This window comes from Leptodactylus fuscus, chromosome 3 (genome assembly GCF_031893055.1).
Source record: "Leptodactylus fuscus isolate aLepFus1 chromosome 3, aLepFus1.hap2, whole genome shotgun sequence".
In the NCBI taxonomy this organism is placed as follows: domain Eukaryota; kingdom Metazoa; phylum Chordata; class Amphibia; order Anura; family Leptodactylidae; genus Leptodactylus; species Leptodactylus fuscus.
Genome location: NC_134267.1, coordinates 94,830,040 through 94,845,470, shown reverse-complemented (window position 1 = coordinate 94,845,470; position 15,431 = coordinate 94,830,040). Strand labels below are relative to the sequence as shown.

The 15,431-nt window shown below is 39.5% G+C and overlaps 1 protein-coding gene across 8 annotated transcripts in view; it reads left to right on the top strand.

Moving 5' to 3' along the window:
- Window positions 1-15,431, top strand: part of PTPRK (protein tyrosine phosphatase receptor type K) — a 281,887-nt gene that overhangs the window by 161,951 nt on the left and 104,505 nt on the right. For all 8 annotated transcript variants that reach the window (XM_075267966.1, XM_075267965.1, XM_075267972.1 and 5 more), the window contains exon 8: window positions 12,420-12,722. In XM_075267966.1, coding sequence (XP_075124067.1) covers window positions 12,420-12,722 — 303 coding nt within the window. The remainder of the gene's footprint in view (window positions 1-12,419; window positions 12,723-15,431) is intronic.

Here is a 15,431-nt window from a genome sequence, read left to right as displayed (position 1 = left end):
CTTCCCTTGTGCTTGTGCTCACAAAATGCTTTCCGTTCTCTTGCCTGGCATAACAGTCTGGAAAGCTGCCCAATTCATAACTATGTGTTTGACTGTGAGCCAGGGTTGATAGAATGATTGGCACTACTCAGGCTACGAGCTTCACACATCCTCTGAGTATTACTGCACTTGTAGGTTTTCTATTAATTATGCCTTGGATTTTTGTATTCTTGAAGCACTCATCCAGTTTGCTTTAGAAGCTTGTTTTGACACATTTGTAAATCCTGCTGTAAGGGAAATGTGTGAGAATAGAGATTAGACAGTTGTGTGCGTGTACCATAAAAACTATAATGGAGATACTTAACTAATAGATCTGTCGTGAATTGTCCCTGACAGCAGGTCATTTTCTGTAGTTAGACAAAAAGACAATATTTTTTTCCCACCATACTTTGTCCATCAATATTCAGTATATTATTTACTCTGTGGCAAGTACTTGTTTCCTCTTTAAAAAGACCATTTCTTCACCTCCGACGTCCAACTCTTTACATCTTTTAACAGGTGCTGCGCTTCTAAGTCTGGCACAGTTGAAATTTTTTTCTAGCCCCCTTCATTTCTGAGCAATTCTGGTGCCTATCATGTTAGGTATCAAAAGCTCTTTTGTTTTGGTGCCTAACATGATATTTAGGCCCTGTACATTCAGGAGGGTGGTGTCAAGCAGGAGCAGATAAGGGGTGTGATCCTGAGCTCTGATACTCGCTGCCTCTGGTTGGAGCTCTTAATCACGCCCCCTGCCTGACACTGCCATTCTGACATTACAGAGCTTAAATCAGGCACCAAAACTACCTGTGCTGGTTTCTCTGGAATGGAGGGAAAACCATTCTAATTGTGTTTCCACATTGCGGAAAAGCTGTTTTGTTTTGGGTTTGTTTGGGGTTTTTTTGGCAGATTTTGCTACAGTTTTTTGCACCAAAGCCAGGATTGGATTTAACAGAAGGGAAAAAGGTACATACTATATACTCGAGTATAAGCCGAATTTTTCAGCCCAGTTTTTGTGCTGAAAAAGCCCCCTTCGGCTTATACTCGAGTCTGCAATTTTTTTTTTTTTTTTTTTTTTTGAGGAGGGGGGTCGACCAGCCACAATATCAATGTATAGAATCTCCCATAAAATAGTGCAAAAAAAAAAATTGAAAAAATAAAAGTTCTAAATTCCTCCATTCCCTAGAATACATATAAAAGTAGAAAATTATTGCGAAACACATACACATTAGGTATCCATGTGTCTGAAAGTGCCCGGTCTACTGAATATAGGGTATCTGCAGTGCTCCTGTTCCGTTGGGAAGGGGTTAATAGGAGCACTGCAGATACCCTATAGTCAGCCAGGATGAATTCCAAGTGGGGGAAGAAAACACAGTCCTCAAGCTCAGGGAAGGAGCAGACAGACAACCAAAACACCCCCTCCCCTTCCCCAGTATCTACTGCACCCAAAAACTCCGACCATTTTAATTTTTGAAATTTTCCAGTAGCTGCTGCACTCCCCCCCCCCCCCCCCCCAGGCTTATACTCGAGTCAATAAGTTTTCCCAGTTTTTTGTGGTAAAATTAGGGGGCCTCGGTTTATATTTGGGTCGGCTTATACTCGAGTATATACGGTTTGTGTTTCGTTCATATCTCTGATTCCTTTTCAAGCCATTCTTGACTTTGGCTCAAAAAATCTTAGCAAAATATGCAATAAAAAGGCAGCTTTTCCATGATGTGGGGCCTTGGTCTAATTGGAGTGTTTTAGTGTTTTTCGTTTTGTTTTTGTTTTTTTACCCCTAATTGCTCTAGCATCTCCTGATAGAATTTTACAGCTTACCACTCAAAAAGGAGAGGGGAGGGAGTCATTCAGTGTATTCAGTTTAAGGCACTGCATGTGAAGGGTCTGTCTCATGTGCATCTGTGATGACGGTGCTGCCTGCTTAGCCATCGCCCTAGGTATGTTTACACTGCTTAATCATCTTTAAGACTAGGTCTGCAGTTTTGAGAGCTCAAAAGGCAACTTTTAAATACCTAAAAAAATTAAATTAATAGTTTTTTAAAAAATTAGACTAAGGCCTACTTTGTGGAGACTTAAAGTTTTACAGTACCAGTAAAGTGAGTGAGATTTTGGTTAATTTCAGCCACACATTTTGGAGAAGAGCTGCAGAATAGTTTTTTTTTTTCCCCAAAACTCTGCATGTTAAGTTGAATTACAGAATCACAAGTGCTTACCCAATAGATTTAAGAGAAAGGAAAAACGCTGCAGAAAAAAAAGCAACGAAAACGTGTTGCGCTTTTTCCCCGCAATGTGTATATCTGTGATTCATTATGTGTGGCCATAACTTAAGGTGTAGGTTAGGGTCGCACCTGTTCCTAGATTCTATCTCAAACCTGCTTAAAAAATGTGGTAAAGTCCTGCAAGCGGGACATATTGTTTGGGGCAGAAACAGAAAGGTATGTTCGCTAGTCCACTAACTGCCTTACAATAGCATATAAGTGGTTTAGAAACCATTTTGATGGCCATCTTTGTTCTGCAGGTTGCATGTAATGTAACACAAGACATTTTTGTTTCATTTTACCTCAGCCTACTCTTGAAAGCTTTATGTAAAAGTATTTCATTTGAGAGTCTCATAAATATGTTTGGCTTTGCTTAATCCATACAGAGCTTCCCCTCACAGCTCTCACAAAGCCTCAAAAACATAGTTAAGTTGTCACGACCTAGAGAGCAGAGACTCATGAGCCCAATTTGTATATATAACTTTATGTTTTGCACACAAATCAGTCAGCTAGTGCCATTTTTCTTCACAAAGTTCTACAGCGATGCCCATCTCATTGAGTCTTGCCTGGGTCTGACTGCATATTATTGCAATGGAGTAGAAAGTCTTTGCAAACCTTGTGTGTTAATTGCCGCTCAGCTGGGGAACTCCATAGGCGAGAGAGATGTTCATCTCTTGCTTTATAACTTTCTCTTATCATTTTATTTGTATTTTGAATTCTTTCGCTTTGGCCCCGTTCTGCCAGACAACACGTTCTGGCTGCTGCCTCTGGCTTCAGGAATATGGGATTTAGCAAACCAACAGAACCACTGTAGGGACAGAAGAACTGCATACCATCTGTCTGCTGTTTTTTCAGTTAGGTTTACAAGTCAGAATTGGAAATTGTACCAAGTCTATTGTCTGAAGAGAATCAAAGTACATAGTGAGAACCCTAGACTGGCACCAGGTGTTTATTTACAGAGCCGTTACAACCATTATTCTTCTGAACAGCCGGCTGATATGATAGCATTTTTGTGAAATACAGTTTTACATTAAATATTAATGTTTACCTCCAATTCTTAACGTTATTCTTGAGTCTAGAACATTGTAATATGCCCCATAAGGAATACATATATTCGGGCCCTTAGCAGGATAAATTGATGTTATTAGGACAGTTTTCAGATCTATGTAATTTAGCAATGGGAGGGAAGGGTTGTGTTTTTTTAGTTTTTATGTTTGTGTAGCCGAAGAAGACACAAGATTTTTACAGTCTCTGCCTTGGCATCAAGATGTCAGTTGTTCCATTAGCTAAGCCTGCCGAGATGTTTCTCTATTTGTGGTTAAAACTCTAGTCAGTAAGGATGTAATGTGTCCATTTAAGAGAGAGGATTAAAGGGGTTGTCTAGGCAAAAATGGACAACCCTTTAGACTTTTAAAACCGTTGGGGGCATTGAAGAAAAAAAAAAAAAGCATATTCACCTGCTCCTGATACCCCGTTCTCCTCCTCTGTCCCAGTTCTTCTCCAGCGGTCTCTTCTGGAGTTCCACTGAGGCCAATCAGCAAAGAGCCTGCAATGTCACTACCTGTGACATCATGGGTCCTCTTCCTGAGGCCTGCGTCATCGAAACTCCAGAAGAGACCTCTGAGATGCCACAGGAGCAGAGGAACCAGGACACGTGAGTATGTATTTCCTTCTTTCCTTCCTTCCTTCCTTCCTTTCCAGCTGATTTGAAAGTCAAAAAAGTTGTCCATTTTTGCCTGGACAACCCCTATAATATACCTTTTCTAAATTGAGACTAAAACAACAGTACAACAGACACTCAGCATAAATGTCACTGATACTATGACACAAATTCAGTTTAAAATAGTAATATTTATTAATGAACAGTAAGTAAAATCACATACAAAAGGGAAAAGGAGGATGCAGTACTCATACATGATAATGGAGTCGGCACAGCCGTGTCCACATGACTCCCTATAATAATCTCATAAGTATATAGCATGGGGATTCAACTCTTATTTAAGTAGTATACATGTGGTATCATACTATAGTCCATTTTTCCCCATAGACTATAATAGGGTTCGATATTCGTTCGAATAGTCGAATATTGAGCAGCTATTCGAAACGTATATCGAATATTTTACTGTTCGCTCATCACTAGTAGTAAGGACTTCCTCTGCAATAAAAGTGCCACCCTATATAAATACCTGGGTGGCAGAGAAAGGATTAAGCCTCCCCAAGGACACACATTGATTCCAGAGTTTAGTTATCACAGTAACAACTACATGTTTTTTTCTTTTTTCTTTTCTTCTCCCCAGCTTTCAGTTGTTGGAATACTTGCCGCTTATTTATTATATCTGTCACTGTTGTAATTTTGCAAATTGATTCTCTAATTAATCTCCTTTCTTCACCCTTCATAATTATGTTTTTTGGTGGATCCCTTTAGCCGCCTGGTAATATGCTCTGACACTTTCCATCTATATGCCTGTGTATATCTTGATGCTTGTCGACACCACTGGTTTATGTTTCATTGCAAAAGATCAGGGGGCATAAGCTGCAACCCAGAAGGACTCTAAGGAGGTCACACGTTCTAATCACAGTGGCATTTCGTCTCTCAGCAACCATATATCTCCTTTTAATTTAAACGCTGAGAAATGTACTGAGATTTCTGCTGCTCAGCCTCCGGGATCGATGGAATTTATTATCATGGGACATCTAATCTGTAAAGCTAATGCTAGTCTTCCTCCATATTGATTACACATGAAGGATACACAAACAGTTAATCATTCATGGAGGTGATAGAAAAAAACATTGTATCAAAGCAAATGGACAGGTAATTGTGGCTGGGGCATTTATTACTGTCTCAGCCTACTACTCATAGCCAGGAGCTGAGCAACACTACTGTTTTATTATTGCTGCTTGTCAGAAAAAAATGTATTGGGTCCTATATACAAGGTATATCATTTTTTGATTTTACGAACTACCTTTTATGCTAGAAAAGTTTCCCGCACTGTTATAGTTTATAAAGATTTTGTGAGGTAGTAGTTTGGGTGATCATAAAATAGGATTTCTCTGATTATTATGCTTAAATAAGTCAGTCCAGTTTCAGCTGCCATAACTTAATAACTCCGTTTTTCCTATGTGCCAGCCACATGCTATAACTCCTGAAACCTAAGCCTGAAAGTATCCACTATTCTGAAGAAGGAAGAATTTAATCAATACTGTATTGTTAGATATTTATAAGGACTCCAGGTATTTGCATAGTTTTCTTTACAAGAAAAAGCATGCGTGCAATTTACACCCAAAGTATGAAGAAATTAGGCAGAGCTGGTTCACTCCATTTGGAATGGGGGACAAAAATCTCTTGTCCTGAATAGTTGGGGTCTAAATGATTAGAACCCCCACAATCTGCAAGTTATCCCCAATCCACAAGATATGGGATAGCTTCCTCTGATATAGTCCAACCCTTTTTAAGAGTGTCACCAAGAATCTCCACATACAACCACAATGCACTGTAGAGGATATTATGCTGAATTCCATAATACTGTTAGTCCAGTAGAATGCACAGCCATTTTTTTTTTTTTTTTTTTTTTTTTTTTTTTTTTTTACTTTTTCCGATGAGTCCCAAGTATAATGGACATGTGTGATCTCCATGGGCTCTGTATTTAGGATTAAAATCTTAAGGCCGTAGCAGGTTTCCATTGCACTTGAGCATCAGGGACAGAAATAGACTTGACAGGCTGATCAGGAGGGCCAGCTCTGTCCTGGTGAGCCCCTTGGACCCAGTACAGGTGGTGGGTGACAGAAGGATACTGTCTGTGGTGACCTCCATGCGGGAGAACAAATCCCACCCCATGTATGGGACCCTGATGGGACTTGGCAGCACTGTAAGTGACCGTCTGCTTCTCCCCAAGTGTGAGAAGGAGTGCTATCGCAAGTCCTTCCTTCCAACTGCGACCAGGCTGTATAATCTACATCAGACCAAACGAAGATCACTCCGCACAGGGAACTAATGATTATGAATGTCCTCCTCCTTTCTTCTCTGTTCCTAAGCTGCTATGGACTCCTAGTATATCTTTCTCAGCATATGAGTGTCTACTACTTCTTTAATATTTACTGTGTATTACCATGTATCTGTATTACTATGCAGCTGAAACATACTGAAATTTCCCCACTGTGGGACTATTAAAGGATTATCTTATCTTATCATGTACATATTTTATAGAAAACAGCTTTTTCAAGGAAAGTATGCAACTAATAGTGTTTTCCCTAAACTGCACTATGGCTGGTTTGATGGCAATTTTGATATTCTGGTGACAGATTACCTGTAACTTCTTTGATTTTTAACCTGTCACTATTGTATCTATTGTAAGTAAAGTAGTGTGGTACCTTGATGCAGAAGGGCTATTGCCTGCTTAGCTGGCTACTCTTTCCCTAGGCCTACTGAAGTTGTCAGAGTTGCTGCTTTCATTTGTACACAGTTTCACATAATAGTTTTTAACATTTAACACCTTTCACTGCAAATCTAAAGTAGGACTTTACGGCGTAGCGTGGTGTACATTTGTATTGGGTTTTGGACATATGCATGCATATTATATTTCCCTGTAGTTTCTGTGAAAGCTCTAATATTTAGACTGATTTCTAATAATTATTGTACCTAATTTGTCTGTCCAGCATGGTCAATGAAGACTGCTTCTGACAGATAGTAGTTTACTTGTCAGTGCTTATCTTCAGTGGCATGTAATAAAGTCCAATGCACTCTCCTTATGAAGTCTGCGTCATCACGTGCCTGGTGGTCTTTTCTTATGCACCTCCCATCAAAACAAAGTGCAGGATATCATTTGACAATTGCGTCATCTTCAGTGGCAACTATTGAATGTCCTCTGTTGATCTGGAGGGAGCACTTTGTGAGCACTGTGGCTGATTTGTGGGCATCTTGGTTTGAAGTCTTCATTATAGTATGTGTTACTGCCAAGTACATGTTGGTGCTGCGATAATATTTTTCTTGGTAGTATTTTCTGGACTCCCCAAGATGCTTCAGTTTGGGCTTTGTTTGCTATTAGCATGTCTTATATAAAGGTGTGATAGTGTTTTTGCGATTGTGCTTATGATTCAGAAGATGTCCATAAGGTTTAAAAGTTGAATTGACTGCCCTAGACCTGGATTGATATGTCACAGATCAATAGCACTACCAACACAACATATGACCCAAGCAAGTGGAATATTGTTTTAGAAAGCCATCACAGATGTGTGTTATAGGAGCAGGAAATCCATGGAGTGGCCTTGTAGATGTCACTGATACATTTTGTTAACCATGTATTTTTATTAAAAAAAATAAATAAATCCATTGGTCCTCTCCAGCATTCAAAGGTTTAATGGTTGGAGATATCTGGTAAGCTGGGAGATGTCATTGCATCCAATTTCATACTGACAAGTGTGTTTTCCCAAGAGGTCAAGGAATTGATGCTCTCATTTTCACAAACTGGTAAGATTGAACCAGGCATTGCAATCTTCACTTCAAGCTTTTGCTGAAAGACACCAGAGAAACAGATTGTCATTCTGCAAAGTTCTCGTTGAACTCACATCTTTGGAAATAGCTTTATGTCAAAAGCTTTTCGGACATCTCTCAAGATTTCCCAACAACTGACAGCTGGATAATAAGTTTTATCATTAAGATGTGTTTCAAGGGAAACTTGCGTTTAGCTATTGTTTTGCTTTACCATTGGGGTTTTTTTCTGATCCAAAAGGATATCAAGACATTGGCTGTTTGGTTGTCTATTAGTAATTTAAAAAGAGAGAGATTACCAAAATATTGGGTAACATCATAGTGATAGAAGTGATGGATATCATATCTAATAGAATACAAAACTTTCCGTTCATTCTATATAGAAAATGTTGTACGTTGTAGTGATTTATCCGACAATGTGTTTGATAGCTATAAAGCTGAACCAAAGTTGTCAAATAAGTGCAGATTTTAGGAGGCGAGGGAGCAGATCTCTAGAATTGGGATCTAGTGACTGGGAAGAAGGGAACCAGATCATTTATAGAGTCCATAACATGCCTCTTTAAGTTTGTGATTTAGGGTCGAAGGTGCCTTAAGATGGTTACCCACAGGTTTATGAAGAACAAAAGTGAAATTTATCACTCCAAAAGAGATTTATTGTTGTAATTCTGTGCTGTTGAAGAGAGATAAGCAAGGGCAGATGTCTAGTCAGCATTTGTTTGGATCACTTGTGGCGATCTTATTTCATACTGGAGTGTAACTGTAGTGATGTTATAACATCTAGATGTATTACACTTTTACGTTTGGAAAAAACTAGGATGCTGCAAATCGTGTGTGTATGTCAATTGACACTTATATGTTGTTATAACTTGTATGTTATATGTAATATGTTGGATTTAGGCCATTTTCTCATGTTTGTGGGAATTACTCGAAACATATTGGTTTTATTACTTATGTTCTTTTCACTAGAAATATCTGTTTAAAATCATAACTTGCTTTAGTTGGGACCAAAAAAAGGCTAAGTGTTCACCTGTATCTGCAATGAATATTTCTTACTTTTCTAGTAGAGATTCTATCATTTTGCTTTGTTACTGCTTAATATTGATCTAAAAAAACAAATTGGATCATAATCTGTTGAATTGTATCATCCACCATTTGCTTTAAAATGATGAAAATTTTTATCTGATCATATGGAAAGCAAATTGTAGTCTGAATTATTGAATTAATATCTGCTTTACAAGTTTCTTGCAAGCTAAAGATGGGATTCACTTAGCAAGCTTTTGGCTGGCTCGGTTTTCACACCCGCCATAAGCTGATTAAACAGGAATTAACATACTAGTGAAGACTTCTGACATTTTAGTTTCCTCAACAATTAAGCATATACTTTTTGCCAAGTCATTAATGAAGTGCATTAGAAATGCAGTTGTGCAGTTTAACCTCAATGTGTTAGGGTAAAATGACTACAGGCCAAGCTTGTTAAACATTGGCTGTGGAGGGCAGATAAGAGCCATCCTTTACGGCTTATATAAATATGTATAAAGGCCTAATGAATATTTAATTTACAAAGGAGATGATCATGAACTCAATAACCAATCGCTTGATGCAGCGCTGCAAATTGATCAAACACACTGCTTCATTTTCCGTCAAACAATTTCCCAAACCAGAGCTCATAATCTTGCACCGAAGTATAAAGTTCCCCATTAATAAAGGATTTCCAGTTCATAATAACATGTTAATCTGGTTTATGCCTATTCCAGATGCTTAGTGGGACAGAATAATGCACTGAAATCTAAAATGTCGTCTCATCATTGCCTGCCGATCTAAGTTGTACTTATTCCAGTTTCTTTTATGTTGCAGTGTTACAGTAAATGTTAGAACTGCTGTCATTTAAAGTTGATACCAAGAATAGTCCATTAGTAACATAATAGCACAATTTAATGCTGACCCTAACCTTTTGACTATATGAAGAGCTTGATTCCTTAGCTTTGGTTTTTTAGATTTGGAAGTATAGACTTTTACACTGTCGCTCATTTCCACGACCTCTGATGTATATAGCGATTTGACCTGTTCTAGTTAAGTGCTCTCCCGATACTGTTACAGTTGTAAATTGTAATACCTACGGTTACAGCCACCAATTGTGCAATAATTTAATTAGGTTAGATTGAGAAAGTTATCCTTGCGTGAGTGATGATGCCACCAGAGAAACACAGAGATGGATGGCAGCCTCAGGAGTATGTCTTGTTCTGCTGGTGTTTTCCAGCTGAGTGGAAATCCGTTGTTTCAACTAATAGAGCTTCAGTGACAAAAGTAACGTCATGGGGTCGGTTGAAGAGTAAAGATTTTGTCTACGAAATTCGTCTTGCTTATAATAAATTGGACAACCTGAAGTTTCGTGCCGGTATAGTTTTCTGCTTCATCCTAGCCGCAATACAGACTCTGCATTTACCATATGTGATGAGTTTAGCTGAAATAACAAACCCAGCTGGACAAGTGTGTTGCCTTTTCTGTGGAAAGGGTAGTCCCATTTTCTGCTTTCCTGTATGCGGCCATGTTTTCTAGGTTACTGGTAAAGCACCCACAACAAATAAATATATTTATCACTTCTTTAAGTCCTTTTTTCTGTCTACCTAACTGGACCACTATGCTCCCATGAATGCGAACGGAAAGAAATATTCTGCTGTGGCTTACTTTTAATCTGAGGGCAAATACACTAGTCTTTGACAACAATGCCAGGCAGATAGGCTAAAGCATAAAGTGTAAACTGAAGAATATTTTCCCTATATGTAATTGCCATGTCTTTTAAATATCATAGTTTTATGCTATACACTCTCAGGTTGAATAACAGATAGAACATGTTAACGTTTCAGTCTCTTACCCTTGCTTTTGTCAACTTTGCGTAATGCTCCCAGCATTGAAGCATAGTAAATTGCCAATAAAATCTGCTTCATCCGGAATACTGCTACTTTAAGTGAGCAATTAGGTCAATTAGCAGACTGAGTCGCATGCAAGAGGATTCATCACAATCCAGGGGATATCGATGCTTTTCTACTATAATGTATCAGATAATTTACTTAAGGAAAAAAATTAAAAGCGACAGCTGCATGGTCTTCTCATCGCATCCCCATGCATCTGCTCCAAGCACTATTAAAATGGATCACGCTATTAATTAACATTTCCTCTTTAATGTTGTTGAATCTTACACATTGATTGAAAACCCACAGGGAAGATCTCTGAACAGTAGGGAATGAGACAAAACAGCAATGGTGTTCCACCTTAAGGGGGGCATCTTGTCAGGGCTGCAAATGCCTCACCTGCTGTAAGTCTTGTCTTTTCTCTGTGTGTGTGTCTGAATATTTTAAGTGCACGACTAGCATGTGTATAGAAGTGTCAGATATTTGATGATTTATACCAGGCTAGTTGTCCTGGACTCCTCAGGCATTTCTCTCCAAATTAGATGTATATTAGTAGTGTGGGAACTGTGAAATACATTAGATTAGAGAAAAAAATTCATCTTTTTTTTTTTTTAAAGAGATTCTATCATTATAATGCTATTTTTTCTCACTAACACGTAGGAATAGTCTCAAGAAAGGCTATTCTTCTCCTACCTTTAGACGTCTTCTCCGCGCTGCCGTTCGGTAGAAATCCCGGTTTTCTTTGGTTCTCTCGAAGCAATGGGGGTGGTCCCCAGCGCTCAAACACCACTGGGGGCATCCCCATTGCTGTGAGAGAAATCTCCAGCGCCGCCTCCATGTTTGTCTGGAATGGCCTCTCCCTGCGTCGTCTTCTGGCGCTGGGTTCAAATTTCTATGCATGTGCAGTCGGCTTTGCCATCGGGCCTCAGGCAGAGTGGACTGTACGTGCCCACGGCCATGTTTTTGTGGCCACTTGCACTCGCAGCCAAAAAAAAAATGGGTGCGGGCATGTGCAGTTGGCTCTGCCTGAGGCCTGATTGTAGAGCCATACATGGCAGATCCATACATTTCTACCGAACGGCGGTGCGTAGAAGACATCTAAACGTAGGAGAAGAATAACCTTTCTTAAGGCTATACCTACATTTTAGTCAGAAAAAAATGTCATTTTAATGATAGGATCCCTTTAATGACAGCACCATCTTTATCTATGGTCTGTATGTGGTATTGCACCTGAATGAACTAGACCAGACTTGGCGCATTAAATCTGTTTATGAACATATATTGAGATTTTGGTGGCGGTCCTTTTTCATTACCATCTATATAGCCAGTAATCAAAATAATCTGCTGTTTATTGTAGCTTTCATGTTTAGACAGGATCGCTTAAAGGGGTTTTCTGGCCTTATCAATTGATGGCCTAACCAGGCACTGCACCATACATTGTTTTGCAGCTCAGTCCCTTTCACTTGAATGGGACTGAGCTGTGAACAGGCCATGTAACCAAAGGAAGTGACTTCACCTGTGAAATGGTGCCTCTACCAGCAGGACTTCTAAGTGTTGGATTGCTGCCTTTCTTTAACGGTTGACTATACTAATGATGGGTCATCAGCTGACTGGAAACTACTGAATGATTATGTATCCACAGATAAGGTCCTATATGCTCTGAAATGTGACATTTTTATACTAGTATTTTAGATACCGGTAACAGTCTATTACACAGTTTACTTATTTTAGGTTTTTTTTTCCCCCCTCTAGAACCAATGCGCACACCCAAGACCTTGAAGATTGCAGAGATCCAGTCCAGACGGATTGCTGTGGATTGGGAGTCTCTGGGTTATAACATTACTCGTTGTCATACCTTTAATGTCACCATTTGCTATCACTACTACAAAGGCCATGGATTTAATAAAGCGGATTGCTTGGACATGGATCCTAAAGCTCCTCAGCATGTGGTTGACCATCTTCCACCCTATACGAACGTTAGTCTAAAAATGATTCTTACTAATCCAGAGGGTCGCAAGGAAAGCGAAGAGACCATTATCCAGACAGATGAAGATGGTATGTGCTGCATTTGTATATACATTGATGTTTGTTCTATGTTTTATTGTGACAGCTTAAATTTCAGTGTAAACATGAAAAACTTCATGTAAAGTGAAAATGCTTCAACAGCAGCTGCAACACAAGGCTATACAAGAAAGTAATCTGTCAAGCTAATGTGCTAAAGTACATGAGCTGTGAAATATCACTTGTCCTAGCTGAGGTTGTGTTTTATTTTTGGAGGCCTCACCTCTGGGGAAAATTCACTCAATGTCTTTTTCACACGTTAAAAAAATGTGAAGTGTTGCTCGCTTTGGTGGCCACTCTGCAGTCAGACCAACTCTTCCTCAGTATAATGTGGTAAAATCAGACGTTTGTATCCACTTTTGTCCAGACATAAGCGTATTGTGTGTTGCATCAAGAATTGGGGATACAGTATGTATGTGGTTTGGGGATACAGTACAGTATGTGGGTTATCATTTCTTTGTCCTGGTATAGGATAGGTATATAGTGGAAACATGCTTCTTGTATGTTATGCTTTACCATCACTTGTCAATACAGACCCATCAAGATAGAGGAGCCCATGGCAGAATAAGTCTTTTTCTTTTTTTTTCTTTATATATATATTTTTTTCATCATGTGACACGCACAGCCTGTCAACATAACTCTGCCCCTACCGCTCTACACTCACATGTCAAACAGAGAAAGGACAAGGCAATGCCTTTCTGCTCTTTACCGAAGATTCAGCTGACAGCTCATCTATATGAAGGACAAGACATGGCACATGTCCTCTCCTGGTTTAGGAATGCTTTCATCTCTTCTGTCACCTTTGCTAGTTCCAAGTCATAATGTGTTGAAGACAAACTCCAGATATACCAACCTTTCTACTAAGCTGGAAACTTTGTCGCTTAAGAGTAACAGTAGATTATTATTATTATTATTATTATTATTATTATTATTATTATTATTATTATTATTATTATTATTATTATTATTATTATTATTATTATTATTATTATTATTATTTATTTATTATTGTTATTTATTTAGCTGATTTAAGCCATGATTTTGCCTAGATCTATTGTTTTTTAATATGGAGGTCTCCTCCAGTTTGCCATTTTTTGCTTGGGTTAGATCTACTTAGCTGTTCTTGCAGCTGTATCGATCATAATGTATCCTAAAGTAATAATTCCAGAATCACTTTAGACCTGTGATATTGGGCCAATTTCTTGCACACGGAGAATGCTAAGAATTATACCCAGCGGTAGGTAACTGGCTTTAACTTTTTAAACTTATTGGTGGTAAAAAAAAAATAACCAACCGGTGGTAGTCTCTAGCTGAACATTTCCAATATTACCACCCAAGTATAATGACATGAGGAACCTTGTGCTACTTTTACAGCAGATTGACTTTTTTGTCCTCTTTTGGTACTTATTTGACACTATATTCATGGAATCCATTATTCTCCAAAGGAGTACCCAAAGGGAACTTCTTAGGGTACTATTCCGTTATCGGGCCAGCAGCAGCGCAGTTCAGCAGCAGCTTTCGGGACAGCAGTTCAGCAGCGGGAATTACAATGACATCCGAGGACTGCTGGCCCGATGCTTGTGCCCAGTAACCAGTACATCGATGACCCCCCTCCCCCATCCTTCTCCTCCTGCCAGTGCTGCCCCCCAGCTCTCCTTACATCTTCCCCGTACCCTCTCCCCGCCACACGACTAGGCCTCACCTCAGCGCTAGTACCGAGACCGAAAGGAAAGACACCGGGGCTCAATCCAGGCCCTGACAAGAAACACGCCGACTATAGGAACGGTGAGCTACAGCGAGCCGGAGGGACAAACTTTCTGCAGCGTCCGGCGGCTATCTAGTAGCATTCATTGCTCAAGATTTACGGTGAGGCCTATTACAGGGAGAGGGTACGGGGCAGATGTAAGAAGAGCTGGGGGGCAGCACTGGAAGGAAGAGGAGGATGAGGGCATCGATCGATGTACTGCCTACTACACACAAGCACGGCCTCTATCATCGGGCCAGCATCGGCTTAGTCATGTGGCGGGGAGAGGGTACGGGGTAGATGTAAGGAGAGCTGGGGGGCAGCACTGGAAGGAGGAGGAGATGGAGGGGGGGTCATTGATGTACTGGCTACTGGGCACAAGCATCGGGCCAGCAGTCCTCGGATGTCATTGTAATTCCCGCTGCTGAACTGAACTGCTGTCCCGAAAGCTGGTGCTGAAATGCGCTGCTGCTGGCCCGATAACGGAATAGTACCCTTCTTAGTTTTCCAGAAATGCAAGAAAGCAAACAGTGAACAACTGACTGTATATGACTTGGGCATATTGGATATAGATTTTACTTTAAAAGCCTTTGCTGTGTATAAGATGCTAGAGTAGAAATTCCCTGTAAAAGTACTGCTTAAGCACAGACTACTTAACATACAACTATTTATATGTTGTCTGTGCTATGTAGAATATTCACCTGCTTTATCATGCTATTTCCTCATGTTAGTCATTTCATTTTCAGTAGATATTGCCCTTTTGAGTCAAATATTATTACTGTTTTCACCATTCATTTATGGAGTTTGTCATGGTAAAAAGCCTTGAAAGAAACATTTACTTATATCATAGTTCATAGTACAACCATAATGTTTATTTTGTGGATCTAAACTTACCTGCAGGTTTTTATTAAAGGCAGTCTACCAGCTCCCCAAGCATAGTCAGCTATTACCACTGTATT